Source organism: Camellia sinensis, chromosome 10 (genome assembly GCF_055761805.1).
Source record: "Camellia sinensis isolate YWXY chromosome 10, ASM5576180v1, whole genome shotgun sequence".
Taxonomy (NCBI): domain Eukaryota; kingdom Viridiplantae; phylum Streptophyta; class Magnoliopsida; order Ericales; family Theaceae; genus Camellia; species Camellia sinensis.
The window spans coordinates 93,524,923-93,538,242 of NC_138970.1; the positions used below are offsets into that span (position 1 = coordinate 93,524,923).

Consider the following 13,320-nt stretch of genomic DNA (forward strand, 5'->3'; position numbering starts at 1 on the left):
TAAAGATGGGATACCATATAGCAGTTACAACATACAAGTCCAACAGAAGGATGGAGGACCTATTACAGTTTCCCCCATGAAGCATATGACAAATAAATGCAATGTGAGAGTTAAGAGCATAAAAGTCAATATGCATGAACTCCAATAAAAATATATATAGTGGCATATCAACATCCAATGCAAACATAAGCAAAGGAAGGCACCTTTTCTTCAGATTTAAGAGCCTCCTCAAGATTGCTCAGTGCAGGAATAGATCCACCTTCCATTACACCCAGTAAATTTTTCATACGTACACGCATTTGGAAAAGTTGTGCAACAAGTTGGTTCACCTAAAATTGTGGCAATATTTAATCATTCCAGCAATGATATATCAGAAAAGAAAGGAAAAAGAATCATCAACTTGCAGTACCAATATATTGAAGTTAAATCACCTTGCAATTCTACATACCTGTTGCTCTGTCTTCCCAGAATCTTGAGCAACTCGCTTCCTCCTGACAGGGGATTCTGCCAACAGTTCTGGTTTCTCCCTTTCCTCTGCAGATAAAGAGTTGAATCAGAGGGGTTTACAAGAAAACACTATTCAATTGATGACGAGAAAATGTAAAAAAGAGTACTTAATTAATTTGAAAACAAGTGCGGATCATATTTGAGAGATATTAGACCTATGGCAGTTTGAGAATTGCCATCATAATTACACTGAGTGCTAGCTTTTGTTTCAAGCAGAGGTGCTCATGGCACATGATGAAGATTGGCAAAAGCCGTTTAGATGCAGAAACCCAAGCCAAAGAAAAGGTGAAAGTAGATTAAAACTTCGCCATGAGCACCAAAGAGAGGTTCAAATGCCAACAAAGACTCAAAGCCGGAATACCTTTCAAATAGAAAAGACATTAAGCACGAGCGACGATTACAAAATTACATAACCTCAAAAGAAGAACCTAAATAACAATAATGGGTAAAAGGAAAGATGCAATTCAATTCAAACCATAATCACAAGGAAGAGGACGAAATTCCATGCAACTAACTTCTGCCATGTTGTCTTCGGATCGACTGCAATTTCCGGAGATTACTTATATTAATCTGTAGTTTACAAGATCCTTGTGCTAATATAATGGTACCATCATACACACCCCACTAAATTCCTGCATGGGGTACCTCTCTTTCTAAGAAGCATAAACGGACACGCCGACACAACAATTTTCAAAAAATGTAGGACACAACACGTGGGGTGCGCACAATATATATAATTTTATATACCCATATGTCATGTATACGAATATATCATTTAAAGATAATAAAAAATATACAATATATCACTAATTTCTATAAATTTACATTATTTTTATTTTATCATTGTATCCTAAGTCACAACGGCTAGGGAGATGGAGCGGATGTGGTCCATAGAATTAAGGCGGGATGGCTTTAAGTGGAGAAATGCATCTGGCATACTATGCGATAAACGAGTACCCACTAGACTAAAAGGAAAGTTCTATAGAACGGCTATTAGACCAGCAATATTGTATGGAACGGAATATTGGACAACTAAGAAACAACAAGTACATAAGATGAGTGTTGCTGAGATGAGGATGCTAAGGTGAATGCATGGCAAGGCTAGAAAAGACAGAGTTAGGAACGAGTATATTCATGAATGGATAGGAGCAGTACCTATGAGAATATTAGGTTTATGTATATATGGTAGTATATATATTCTGTATATATTAAGGATTGAGTATACTTTTGTTTCCTTTTTTCAGTTCTAGGGTTTGGATTGTTATATATACTGATGTATTCTTGTATCAATTACACAATTTGAATATACAGAGTTATTCAGAATTCTTACATGATATCAGAGCAGGTTCGTGTCGTCACGAAACCCTACACCGTCGGTTGAAGAGTGTCGCAAACCCTCTTTAATCCAGTTTTCTGATTTAGGCTTTGTTAGGTGATTGCTAAAATCGCAATTTTCTATTGGTCGTGAGTCTTCTCCTTGGTTCAGTCTGGTTCGTGATCAATCTCTCTCTCTCTCTCTCAGACTTGGTTGTTGATCGAATCTTCTTGCTTCGTGGGCTGTCTAGTTCGTCTGGGTCTAGTTCAAGTTGACCCATCTAATTCGTTGTTCGTCTGGTTCATCTAGGTCATCTACCTCGACTCTTTTTGACTCATAATCTTTGGTTGTTCGCGAACTCTCTCACTATTTCTTTAATTCTCACGAAGATTTTCTCTCTGTTTCATATTTGAGTCACGAAGCTCTTCTCTCTTGCTAGAAATGACTTTGAGAAGATTGTCTCTCTAGCTCAGCTTCACATTGCGAAGGCTTTCTTCTTCATTGGTTTTGATTCACTGGGTATCTCTCTGAACTGGGTTTGGATTTTTAACCCATCTGATACTGTTTTTCATTTATTACAGTTTGACCCTTTAGTTCCGTGTTATTACACTTAGTCCACCATCAGTTCTCTTTCTTTTTCTGATTCATTATAACGTCAGATGATAAGATCGTTAAGCTAAAAAATAGGCCACTAGCTTTAGATGAGTGTGCTTTCTGTCATCAGAAGAGCCATTGAAAGTATCACTACCCCATGAAGACCCAGTTCTGCTCCTCTTATCTTGCATCTGCCCCTACTCCTGATCCTAACTTGGCTTCCTTAAATGCTCAGATTAGTTAGTTTCAGCATATAATGTCTACCTACCAGCCATCCCCGTCTGTCTCCATTGTTTCCTTTCTTCATTCAGATTTTTTTAGGTCTTCTTTAGGTATCTCTTTGTCTGTCTGGATTTTTGACTCTGGTACCTCTCATCATATGACTTTCCATCTATCCTTACTACAAAATTGTACTCCTCCCTTTTTTATTACTGTCAATGCTGCTAATGAGTTTGGTATGTCTATTATATATGTTGGGTTTGTCCTACTATCTGCTATGTCTGTTGTCTCTATTCCATCTGTCTTATATGTTTCTCGGTTATTTATCAGTTTATTATCTATCAATCAACTTGATGCCTCCAGTTTTGATGTTATATTTTCTATTTCTATTTGTTTTTGTACAGGATCGGATGTCCAAGCGGCAGATTGGGACTGGCAGTAGAATTAGAGACCTCTATGTATTGAAGAGTTTGCATCTGCCTATGACTACCTCTCCGACTGCCTTTTCCTCTTCAATTAGATTCTCTGTCAAGTCCTTTCTATTTGTGGCATTCCAAATTAAGGCATCTGTCTGCTGACAGCCTACGGTCTTTAACTCAGTCAAGTATGTTGGGTAAAGTTTCTTCTACTCACCTTAATGAGTATCGAGGGTATAAACTTGCCAAAATGACAACCTTACCTTTTCGTAAAAGTACTTCTATACTTGATCCACCTTTTTTTTAGTTCATACTGATGTCTGGAATCCTTCTCCTGTTCTCACTAAAATGGGTTCTGCATACTATGAGTAATTTGTTGATGACTGCACTCGTTACACTTAGATTTATCTCATGACTTACAAGTCTGACTTCTACCAGATATATTGTACTTTTCAGTCTATGGTCACTACACAGTTTGCGTCTACTATTAAATTGTTACGATTTGACTTAGGTGGGAAATATTTTAAAACTGAGTTCTGTGAGTATTTGGCCAAATTAGGTAACCATTTACCAGACTTCTTGTACTGATACACCTGGCCAAAATGGTTGCGCTGAGCGTAAACATCGTTATCTCCTTAAGACAGCTAGGTCTCTCCTTCTCTCTGCCTCTGTTCCAGCTTCGTTTTGGGGTGAGGCAGTTCTTACTGTTGCTTTTCTTCTCAACCGCATGCATACTTCTCCTCTCTGATTGGTCTCCTTATAAGGCATTGTTTTCTCAACTTCCCAATTACTCCTTCCGTGTGTTTGGGTCTACTTGTTTTGTCCTTTTATCCCGTAAAGATAGGACCAAACTAAGTGCCCGGTATATCTTGTGTGTCTTTTTGGGTTACAATCGCACTCAAAAAGGTTATCGCTATTATAATCCTGTTTCCTGTTGCCTATATGTCTCTCACCATGTTGCATTTTTTGAACGTCTACCTTACTTTCAGCTTCCTCCTTTCACAACCCCAGTTTCCAAAGAGGATTTGGTTCATATTGATCCATTTTCTTCTAAGGTCCCTCCTGATGAGTACATCTCTGCTGTTTTCTATGAGCTTGTTCCCTTTTCTCCTCGTCTCACCCCGCCTAATGAGTTCCTCTCCCTTGACCCCCATGAGTCTGTTCCATCTTCTCCTCCTCCCCCACCACTTGCTCATTCTCTTTCTCCGTTGTTAGTCTATTCTCGTCGCAAAGCTCTCCCTCCACCAATTGTCTTTGCCCCTACTGTCGATCCCCCTGCTTCTGATGACTTTGATCTTGCTACCCGCAAGTATCCTCTTCGCATCCGTAAACAAGTAGTCAAACTTGATTTTGCTTAAACATATTTTTCTCCTTCATACTACACCTTTTTGTTTGTTATTCACTCTTTTTTAGAACCTCAGTCTTTCAAAGAAGCCTGTCAGGATCCTAATTGGGTTCAAGCTATGGAGGACGAACTGTCTACTTTGCAGAAGACTACTACTTGAGAGCTAGTTTCATTGCCTGCTGGCAAAAATCTGGTTGGTTGCAAATGGATCTATAAAGTCAAGGCTCACTCACTCTAATGGTTCTCTTAAGCGCTACAAAGCTCTTCTGGTTGTCAAAAGTTTCTTACAGGAGTATGGTAATGATTATGAGGAAACCTTTGCCCCTATTGCCAAGATGACTATTGTCTGTATTTTGATTTTTGTTGCTGTTGTTCATCATTGGCCTCTCTATCAGATAGATGTTAAGAATGCTTTTCTTAATAGCCATCTCACTGAGAAGGTTGACATGCGTCCTCGCCCTAGCCTTCCTTATTCCTCTGGACAAATTTGTGGCATACTCTGTATGGTTTTAAGCAATCCCATCGTGCTTGGTATGATCATTTTTAGGCAGCTGTTACTAAACTTGGGCTTCATCCTTGTGCCCATGACTCTGTTTTGTTTCTCCTTCACACATCTGTTGATTTTGTTGCCTTATTACTATATGTGGCTGATATGATCATCACTGGCTTTGACTGTTCTACTATCTCTAATGTCAAGCAACGTCTCTTCCGCACCTTTAAAATGAAGGATCTGGGCCCATTGCGGTATTTTCTTAGTATTGAGGTCGCTTCTTCTCCCAAGGGCTATTTTCTGTCTTAAGCCAAGTATCCCAATGAGATTATTCATCATGCCGGTCTTACTAACACTAAGGTTTCTGATACCCCTATTGAGCTTAATGTGAAACTCAACACTACTAATGGTGTTCCTCTAGATGATCCTACTTTATATCAAGAGCATATGGGTTGCTTAGTCTATTTGACTGTTACTCGTCTTGATCTTGCGTATGTTATTCATGTGGTTAGTCAGTTTATTTATGCTCCTCGCTCCACCCATTGGGTTGCATTCGTTGGGATTCTTCGCTATCTCCGAGGTACTATCTTTCAGGGTTTACTATCGTCCTCTACTTCTTCTTTGGACTTGGTGACCTATGCTGATTCTAATTGGGCTAGTGATGTTACTGATCGCAAGTCCACATCTGATTTTTGTATATTTCTTGGCGATTCCTTAATCTCTTGGAAAAGTAAGAAACAAACTGTTGTTTCTCGCTCTACTGCCGAAACTGAGTACCATGCTATGGCTCATGCTACTACTGAGATTGTTTGGCTTCATTGTCTCTTATCTGATTTAGGTGTCCCTCGGTCTTCTCCGACCTCCCTCTACTGTGACAACCGCAATGCTATTCAGATTGCCCATAACGGTCTTCCATGAACGGACGAAGCACATTGAAATTGATCATCACTTTGTCCATCAGCATCTGCAGTCTGGCTCTATCTCGCTTCCTTTCGTCTCTGCAACTTGCTGACTTCTTTACCAAGACACACCATTGCTCGGTTTCAGTTTATTCTTGGCAAACTCTCAGTGTTTTTTGCTAAAACACCTTGAGTTTGAGCAGGAGTGTGAGAATATTAGGTTTATGTATATATGGTAGTATATGTATTTTGTATATATTAGGGATTGAGTATATTTTTGTTTCCTTTTTTCAGTTCTAGGATTTGGATTGTTATATATACCAATGTATTCTTGTATCAATTACAAAATTTGAATATACAGAGTTATTCAGAATTCTTACAGTACCGATAGAAGATAAATTGAGAGAATAGATTGAGATAGTTTGGTCATATACAATAGAGACCAACAGAGGCAGTAGTGAAGATATGTGATACAGTAACGGTAGATGGAAGTGTTCCGGGAAGGGGCATGCCTAAATTGACGTGAACTAGTGTAATAAATAAAGATATGAATCTTCTTAATTTGACTAACCAAATGACCATTCATAAAGTCGAGTGGGGAAAAAAGATTCATGTAGCCGACTCCATTTGATGAGACTTAAGGCTTGGTTTGGTTTAGTTTGGTTATCCCACGTAATTTTATTCAAACTTATATTTAGTTTTATGTGTGTTTAATTGACGGACACATGTGTCTGGGTTCAAAAACAATAAAAAAAAAAAAAATAGGACACGTTTTGGTGAGTGACAGTGTCGGACATGTATTGGGAAGGGTCCGACACAGACTAACCACCCTCTTAGCTCTGTTTTCTTCTTTTTTTTTTTGAGCATCAACAAAGAAATTTATTAAGAAAGCAAGAAGGAAATAGGACAAGAAGTCCTCATACAAAAAAAAAGATAAAATAAATAGCAAGAAACTCCTAACACTAGGATGGCAAACAGCAACCTAATCCCTAAAAATCAAGAAAAATGAAACTCCTTTAAAAGGAGACACAATTGCCCAAAAAGAAGTTTTCTTCTTGAATGCAAATCTCTGGTAGCGTTCTCATACCAAGGTGTTCAGGAACATTTCGGTCACATGCAGGATGTTTCCTTCCCTTCAGCACAAAGAGGCAACAACCAACTACACTTTACTTCAAAATGCCCAGCCTCTGTCCCCAATTCTTAATTCTTAAGCTTATTTCTAACATTTAGTTTGATTCTACTTTACAAGCAATACATAAACTGCTTTACAAGCATTCAGCCCCTGATATTGTTTTCTCTCAATTTACCGTTTTATTATGGATTTTTTTCTATTAATTATTTGTTTGGCATAGTAATCTGCTTTATGATCACAGAATAGGCAGTCAAGCAAATTTAACTGCTCCTCGCATTTAAAGCGAGGTTTTCTGTTTAGCAATTTTGTCTTGTTAATTTAATTTTTTTTATTTTTGACTTTCATTCCATAAAGCATTGTTGTCTATTAATCGCTTGGGAATGACACTTGATTTCACTTTATTTATTATTTTAGGCTATTGTATGTATAAGGATCAGAGTAGTATGAAAGTGGAAAAAAAAAAAAAAAAAAAAAAAAAAATTCCAGTCCTTTGTGGTGTGCTGCTCTTCTATTAATTATCTTCTACTTAATGCAATTAATCTTCTCCCTCTACTTTCTCTTCTCTGCCATTTCCCCTCCCTTAATCCTTCAAGTTTCTCCATGTTTTCTTTTGCCTTAGAATTGGTTATGGTCTCTCTTGCTCTTCTATTTATTGACTTCTACCTGCTGCAAATAATGTTCTCCCAGTACTTTCTTTTTCATTGTTCTACCATGTTTCTCATGTTGCTTTGGGCTTGAATTTGATCTCAGCTTCTTCTTCACTACCCATCTCAGTTTTAATAGTCTCTCTAACCAAACAGGCAAGAAGAGAAATAACCTGGGGTCATTGCTTCTATCATGGCTTCCATTATCTTTAAGCTCTTCTCTGCCTCTCGAATTTGTGCAGGAGTAATCTGTTTCCATAAAAAGTAACTGGACCATTAATTGAAGTTCCTTTTCACAGTTAGTAAAAGACAATAAAAACAATTGGAAAGCCTTTTGGTTCTCTGCAACTGTCCTATCTCAGATCCATAAGTTCTAAAAAAAGTTCATCCACCACTTTGTCACTGATACTGAAACTAGAGAAATATATGTGAGTGTGTATGCACATAAGACAAGAAAACCAGAATCACACCTTTCCCATGCCCGGAATCATTCCAATAACACGGCTCATGGAACCCATTTGTGCAACAGCACGAGTTTGCTTTAGGAAGTCATTGAAGTCAAACTTTGCACTCATTATCTTCTTCTGCAATTCTTCAGCATCTTCTTGGCGCATCTACTCATAATTTAATTAAGAGCTACATCAAACAGCTATCCTTGTATAAATTATTAAATGAAATTGATTGGCACTCACAACTTCTTGTGCCTTCTCCACAAATGAGAGAACATCTCCCATTCCTAAGATTCGTCCTGCCATACGATCTGGGTAGAAAGGCTCAAGGTCTTCCATGCGCTCTCCCCGTCCTACAAGTTTGATTGGCTTTCCTGATACCTGTCATGGTCCAATACTTAATAACAAAGTAACACTAATTATCTTCTTGTAAGTCAATTAAATAATTCTTATAATTCAAAGGACCCAACAATGATGACTAGAAACAACTGCATTTGAAAAAACAGACACTGAACCACTTGTATTGGAATTTCAACCAAGGTAAATTAAAGGAAGGAACAAGTAAATACTTTCCATATTTCATGTATATCATTTTCTTTAATAAGGCCATTGAGTTGCTGAGATCAATTCTTGTGAGGATGATGGATGGTGGTGTGAAAAGTTAGTGGTTGGTGATGAGAAGTTTAGGGTTGTAGTGGGTTTATTTTGCAAGCAAGCACAAGTGGATGTTTGCTGTGCATATTGTTGGGGCTGCAAATATTAATGCATGAGTAATCCATCCAGAAGTTTGGTCTTGGCTCGCCTTTTTGTACCATAACAACTTCTGTGCATATATTTTATTTTTATGAAAATTTTGAAACAAATTAAGGAGCTGAACTCGTGCTTGAATGGTGGGAGGAAATCCTTGGTCCTAAAATTCTGCACAAAATTGCTAACTTTAAATTATCATTCTCTTTGGATATAAATCTGAAAATTATCAAACCAGCATCATTAGAACTGTTTACAAGTCTAGTTTCCTACCTTTTCGGCCTTGTGTCGATTGCTCGTGTATAGTAAGAGAACCATTAATTTCCTTAATGTGCTGCAGAAAGTGACCTATTTGGATATAATTAATTGTAAATAATTCTTATGATAAGCAAATTGAGTAAAACCACTTGGGTTTGAAACTTTAGACATAGACTAGTAGTTGATACCAAAGTGTTTTGGAACCTTGAATAAGATGAACTTAAGTATTATTTAAGAGTAACAAGAAGTTGGGGCAGGTCATGTGAGTGCGCTTTAGCTAGAAGTTACTTCATTTATTAATCTTTTAGTAACTCTTGAGTTAGTATTGAGGACACTAGTTGGACTTTCATATTCTAGTCAAGGATTATATTGTTTTATTTTCAGGTGAGTAGTTGCATGCTACGTATTTTTATAAATGTTCCTTTTCCCTAAAACTATTTGAAAAGTGAACTGTTGTTTTGTGACCAAACTACCTTGGTTAAATTATTATTATATTATTGGAACTAAACTATTTGTGGAACGTGTTTAAACTTGGCATGCAGTAAACTATTTGATATGGTTTCGTGTTTGTAATAGTGAACTACCATGTTTTGCGAAACTGAATTGTATTGATTATCGGGACCATATATATAAAAGTCCAGAGAATTTATTCCAATGTGTATGGTGACTTTGGCCACTAGGGAACAGATCCAGGTTAGGCTACGATGACTCCAGTACTCAACGATTGTAAGGAACAAACCTAGGCTAGGCTAGGTGACCTTCAATCGGATCGTCTTAGTGAAAAAGCCCAGGTTGCCATCCTGAGGATAACTCTTAGTTCAATGTTGGATCCAATGGGCTTGTTTCCTTGAGAACTTTGTGGCATATTATTTGTTTTTCTTGATACCCAATTTATAATGATGATTATGTTGTTGTCTGTTTTAAATGGAGAATGTCATTTGTTATGTTCTTGAGAGACATGAATATTTTTAACTATTAAACTGTGGAACCTCACTTTTGAATCAAATCATCTTTATCAAAACGGTATGCCAATTTAATTTCTGTTACATACATCTTATTTTGGAATAGAAGCCTATTTTCATAACTGTATTTATTATTCATACTTCTACTCACTGAGCTATCAGCTGACTTAGTTGTTAAACATTTTCAAGTGAGAGAAAGACTTAGAGTGGACTCATGGCTCAGCAGGGACTGTTTTATGAACCTTTAGGATATTCATTTATTATTTTTTGATTGCTATGTCAATTTTGGACATACATTTTAGTTGTGTTTTATTTAAAATTACTTTATTGTGTGAGCTATTTGTGTCCCTTTTAGTATATATTTTTGAAAGTTGGTCATGGTGATTTTGCCATTTATACTTATGACATGTCACTGGATTGGATTTTGATTTATTTATGTGAAGGGACTACTATTGCTTTTATTCTATATGACTATGGATTCTTATTTAAACTTTCGTGTGCCTTGGACTAAGGCCCTATGGGCCATGGCCGATCCATGCCTTGGATTTGGGGTGTGATAATTAATGAGTTAGATATAATAAAAAATTCTATAAAAAAATAAAAAATATTTGTGTCATAAACTTCATAGTAATATCACAAGGCCCTAGTTAGTAACATGTGTGACGTATATATGTGGAAAATAAGATTATATTGTCAAAGACATCAGAAAATATAGAAGATATCATAATATATGGAAATATCATAATATATGGAGATTTCATAATTTATGTATATTATGATTCTTTTGAATCTTTGATTTATTTCAATTCCTTAACCGAAGGCTAAGAAGCACGGATACGGACACAACACGAATACACGGATACGTAAATTTTCAAAAAATACAGGACACGACACGTTAAGGACACATTCAAAACATATATTCTTATATTTTTAAATATTTAATATGTATTTTATATCAAATATTTAATTTTATAACATTTATCAATCTTAGGTATGCTATTTTAATAAAAAAATTAAAAATTTTAATTTTTTTTGAAAAAAATAGTACTCAACGTGTCCTCAGCGTGTCCTCAATGTGTCCCATTGTGTCCGCAGCGTGTCCGAAGTGTCCCAGCGTTACTAACACGTATCCAGAGCGTGTTCAGCGCGTGTCTGACACATGTACGTGACCTCCGGAGAGGTATTCGTGCTTCATAGACAGAAGGGATTTGATTGTATCTCCCACTCTATATATATGGTGTATCATGTAGACAAGAATATCAAGTTGTGTGAGTGAAAGATTTAGCCCCCTAGGGCTTTGTGTATGTGGTGGATGTAGGCCAATATTGGCCGAATCACGTTAAACTTTTGTATTCTTTCTTTTCCTCTTTCTGTCTCTATTATCTTTCCATATTCATCCTTATTGCCTAATTACAAAATTCAACTTGGTATCAGAGCCTATCAAACCCTAGTCATGTTTCTCTATGGAGTGCTTTCTCACTCCACATTTTTTTGGTTATCAAGGTGTTTTTCCCTCTTCCTTGTTTCGGGGTTGCCATTGTGTTCGGTAGCATTATTCTGTGATCCATCTAGTTTTCCAGCTACTTCTCTATCCTTTTAGGATCCCTATGCTGATGCGGTAAGCACATATTTAGTTCTTTTTTGTTTTTGAGCTACCGGTGCGTTCAGTAAGATCCTTTGTGAGATGCCTTTTTTTTTTTTTTTTTTTTTTTTTTAGCCTTTTTGTTTGTGGTGATTTGTCGTTGATTCAGCCTTGCTGCTTTCTCTCTCTTAGTTGGTTTCTCTTGCTACCATCATGACTGATTCCATGCACATTTCTCTACTGCAAGATGTTGATTCCTTGCATATGTTCTTTGAAGTTGTCATTGAAGGGAGTTATTACAATTGTTGTTGCCTCTCGACAACTTCATTGTAGTTGTTTGTAATGATTATCCTATTTTCGAGTTCAAGTTGGACATTTCTATTTAACCGTTCCGTGTTCCAACTTGAGAGAGAGTGCTGGAAATAAGATTATATTGTCAAAGATTTCAGAAGATGTGGAAGACACCAGAATATATGGAGATATCATGATTTGTGCATATTACGATTCTTTTGTATCTTTGATTTATTTCAATTCCTTAACTGAAAGGATTTGATTATATCTCCCAATCTATATATATGGTGTATCATGTAAACAAGACTATCAAGTTGTGTGAATGAAAGATGGAGCCCCCTAGGGCTTTGTGTGTGTGGATGTAGGCCAATATTGGTCGAACCACATTAATTTGAGGTTTCAAGTTGTTAATTTGCCAACCATTAGAAAAGTCTGATGCACCTTTAATTACTCAAGAATGTACTACAACCCAAACTTTCTTAAGCATCATAACATGAATTCCTATTGTTACTGTTATTGTATGATTAGGTGTTAAAATCCACCTACTACACACCTACCACTACCACCTACTACACACTCACCTACTTCACCTACTCTCCACCTACTCCTCACCTACTCCTTCCCTACTACACACTCACCTACTTCACCTACTCTCCACCTACTCCTCACCTACTCCTTACCTACTACACACTCACCCTCTTCTATCTATAGGAATCATGAATCATTGTAATAAATAATAATACAATCAATCAATCAATACATAATTCATTCTCTCTGTGTCTCTCTCTATCAATTTCTCTTACATGGTATCAGAGCAAGGTTAAGAATCTAATAATTTTGTTTCACCGGCGGGCGGCAGCCTCATCTTAGCCGCCCGCCGGACCTCAACCCCTCTCTTCTGTATATACAGTCTTAAAGGTGATCACACCCAAATGCTGTGTTAATTCCAGTCGTTGGTAGCCTAGCTAGGCTCTCATCTCATTCAATCAAATTAAGAGCGAAGAGCGAGAGAGAGAGAGTTGAATCATCTGTCTGCTTGCAACAATGGCTTCCCTTGGATCCCTCATCTGTGTCCTCTTCTTCCTCATCATAACCCAAATGCCGAAATCTGATTCTCCGAGATCCGGTCGGACAGCCGCTCCACCATCCCCTTGGACGAGTTCGGCTTCACTCACACCAGCTCCCTCGAACTGACCGTAACCCAAATCTCATTCGATGATCAAACCCTCAAAAACCCCATCTTACATGATAGATCTTTGGACCATTCTGGATCTGCACATCAAAATCTGGCAACAAATCTAAGCCCTCTGCTGCAATATCTCTTGCATGTGTGTCTGCTGTGTATCTGGTGTGTGATAGCCGTGTGTGCTGTGAGAAGATGAAGTTGGTGGTGTGTGTGTGTATGAACTGCTGTGTGTTGTGTGTGGAGAACCAACCCGAGAGAGAGAAGTTGGGTGGGTTTCTCTTCTC

The 13,320-nt window shown here is 37.4% G+C and overlaps 1 protein-coding gene across 2 annotated transcripts in view; it reads right to left on the reverse strand.

Annotated features, from left to right (window-relative positions):
- The window catches only part of CPSRP54 (chloroplast signal recognition particle 54 kDa subunit), a 38,406-nt gene that overhangs the window by 986 nt on the left and 24,100 nt on the right, over positions 1-13,320 (reverse strand). The window contains exons 10-14 of one of the 2 annotated variants that reach the window (XM_028204357.2): positions 8,254-8,391; positions 8,032-8,175; positions 7,735-7,810; positions 449-534; positions 204-329 (exon numbers count right to left, since the gene is read on the reverse strand). In XM_028204357.2, the coding sequence (XP_028060158.2) occupies positions 204-329; positions 449-534; positions 7,735-7,810; positions 8,032-8,175; positions 8,254-8,391 (570 nt within the window). The remainder of the gene's footprint in view (positions 1-203; positions 330-448; positions 535-7,734; positions 7,811-8,031; positions 8,176-8,253; positions 8,392-13,320) is intronic. The other variant, XR_003629706.2, reaches the window with a different exon arrangement.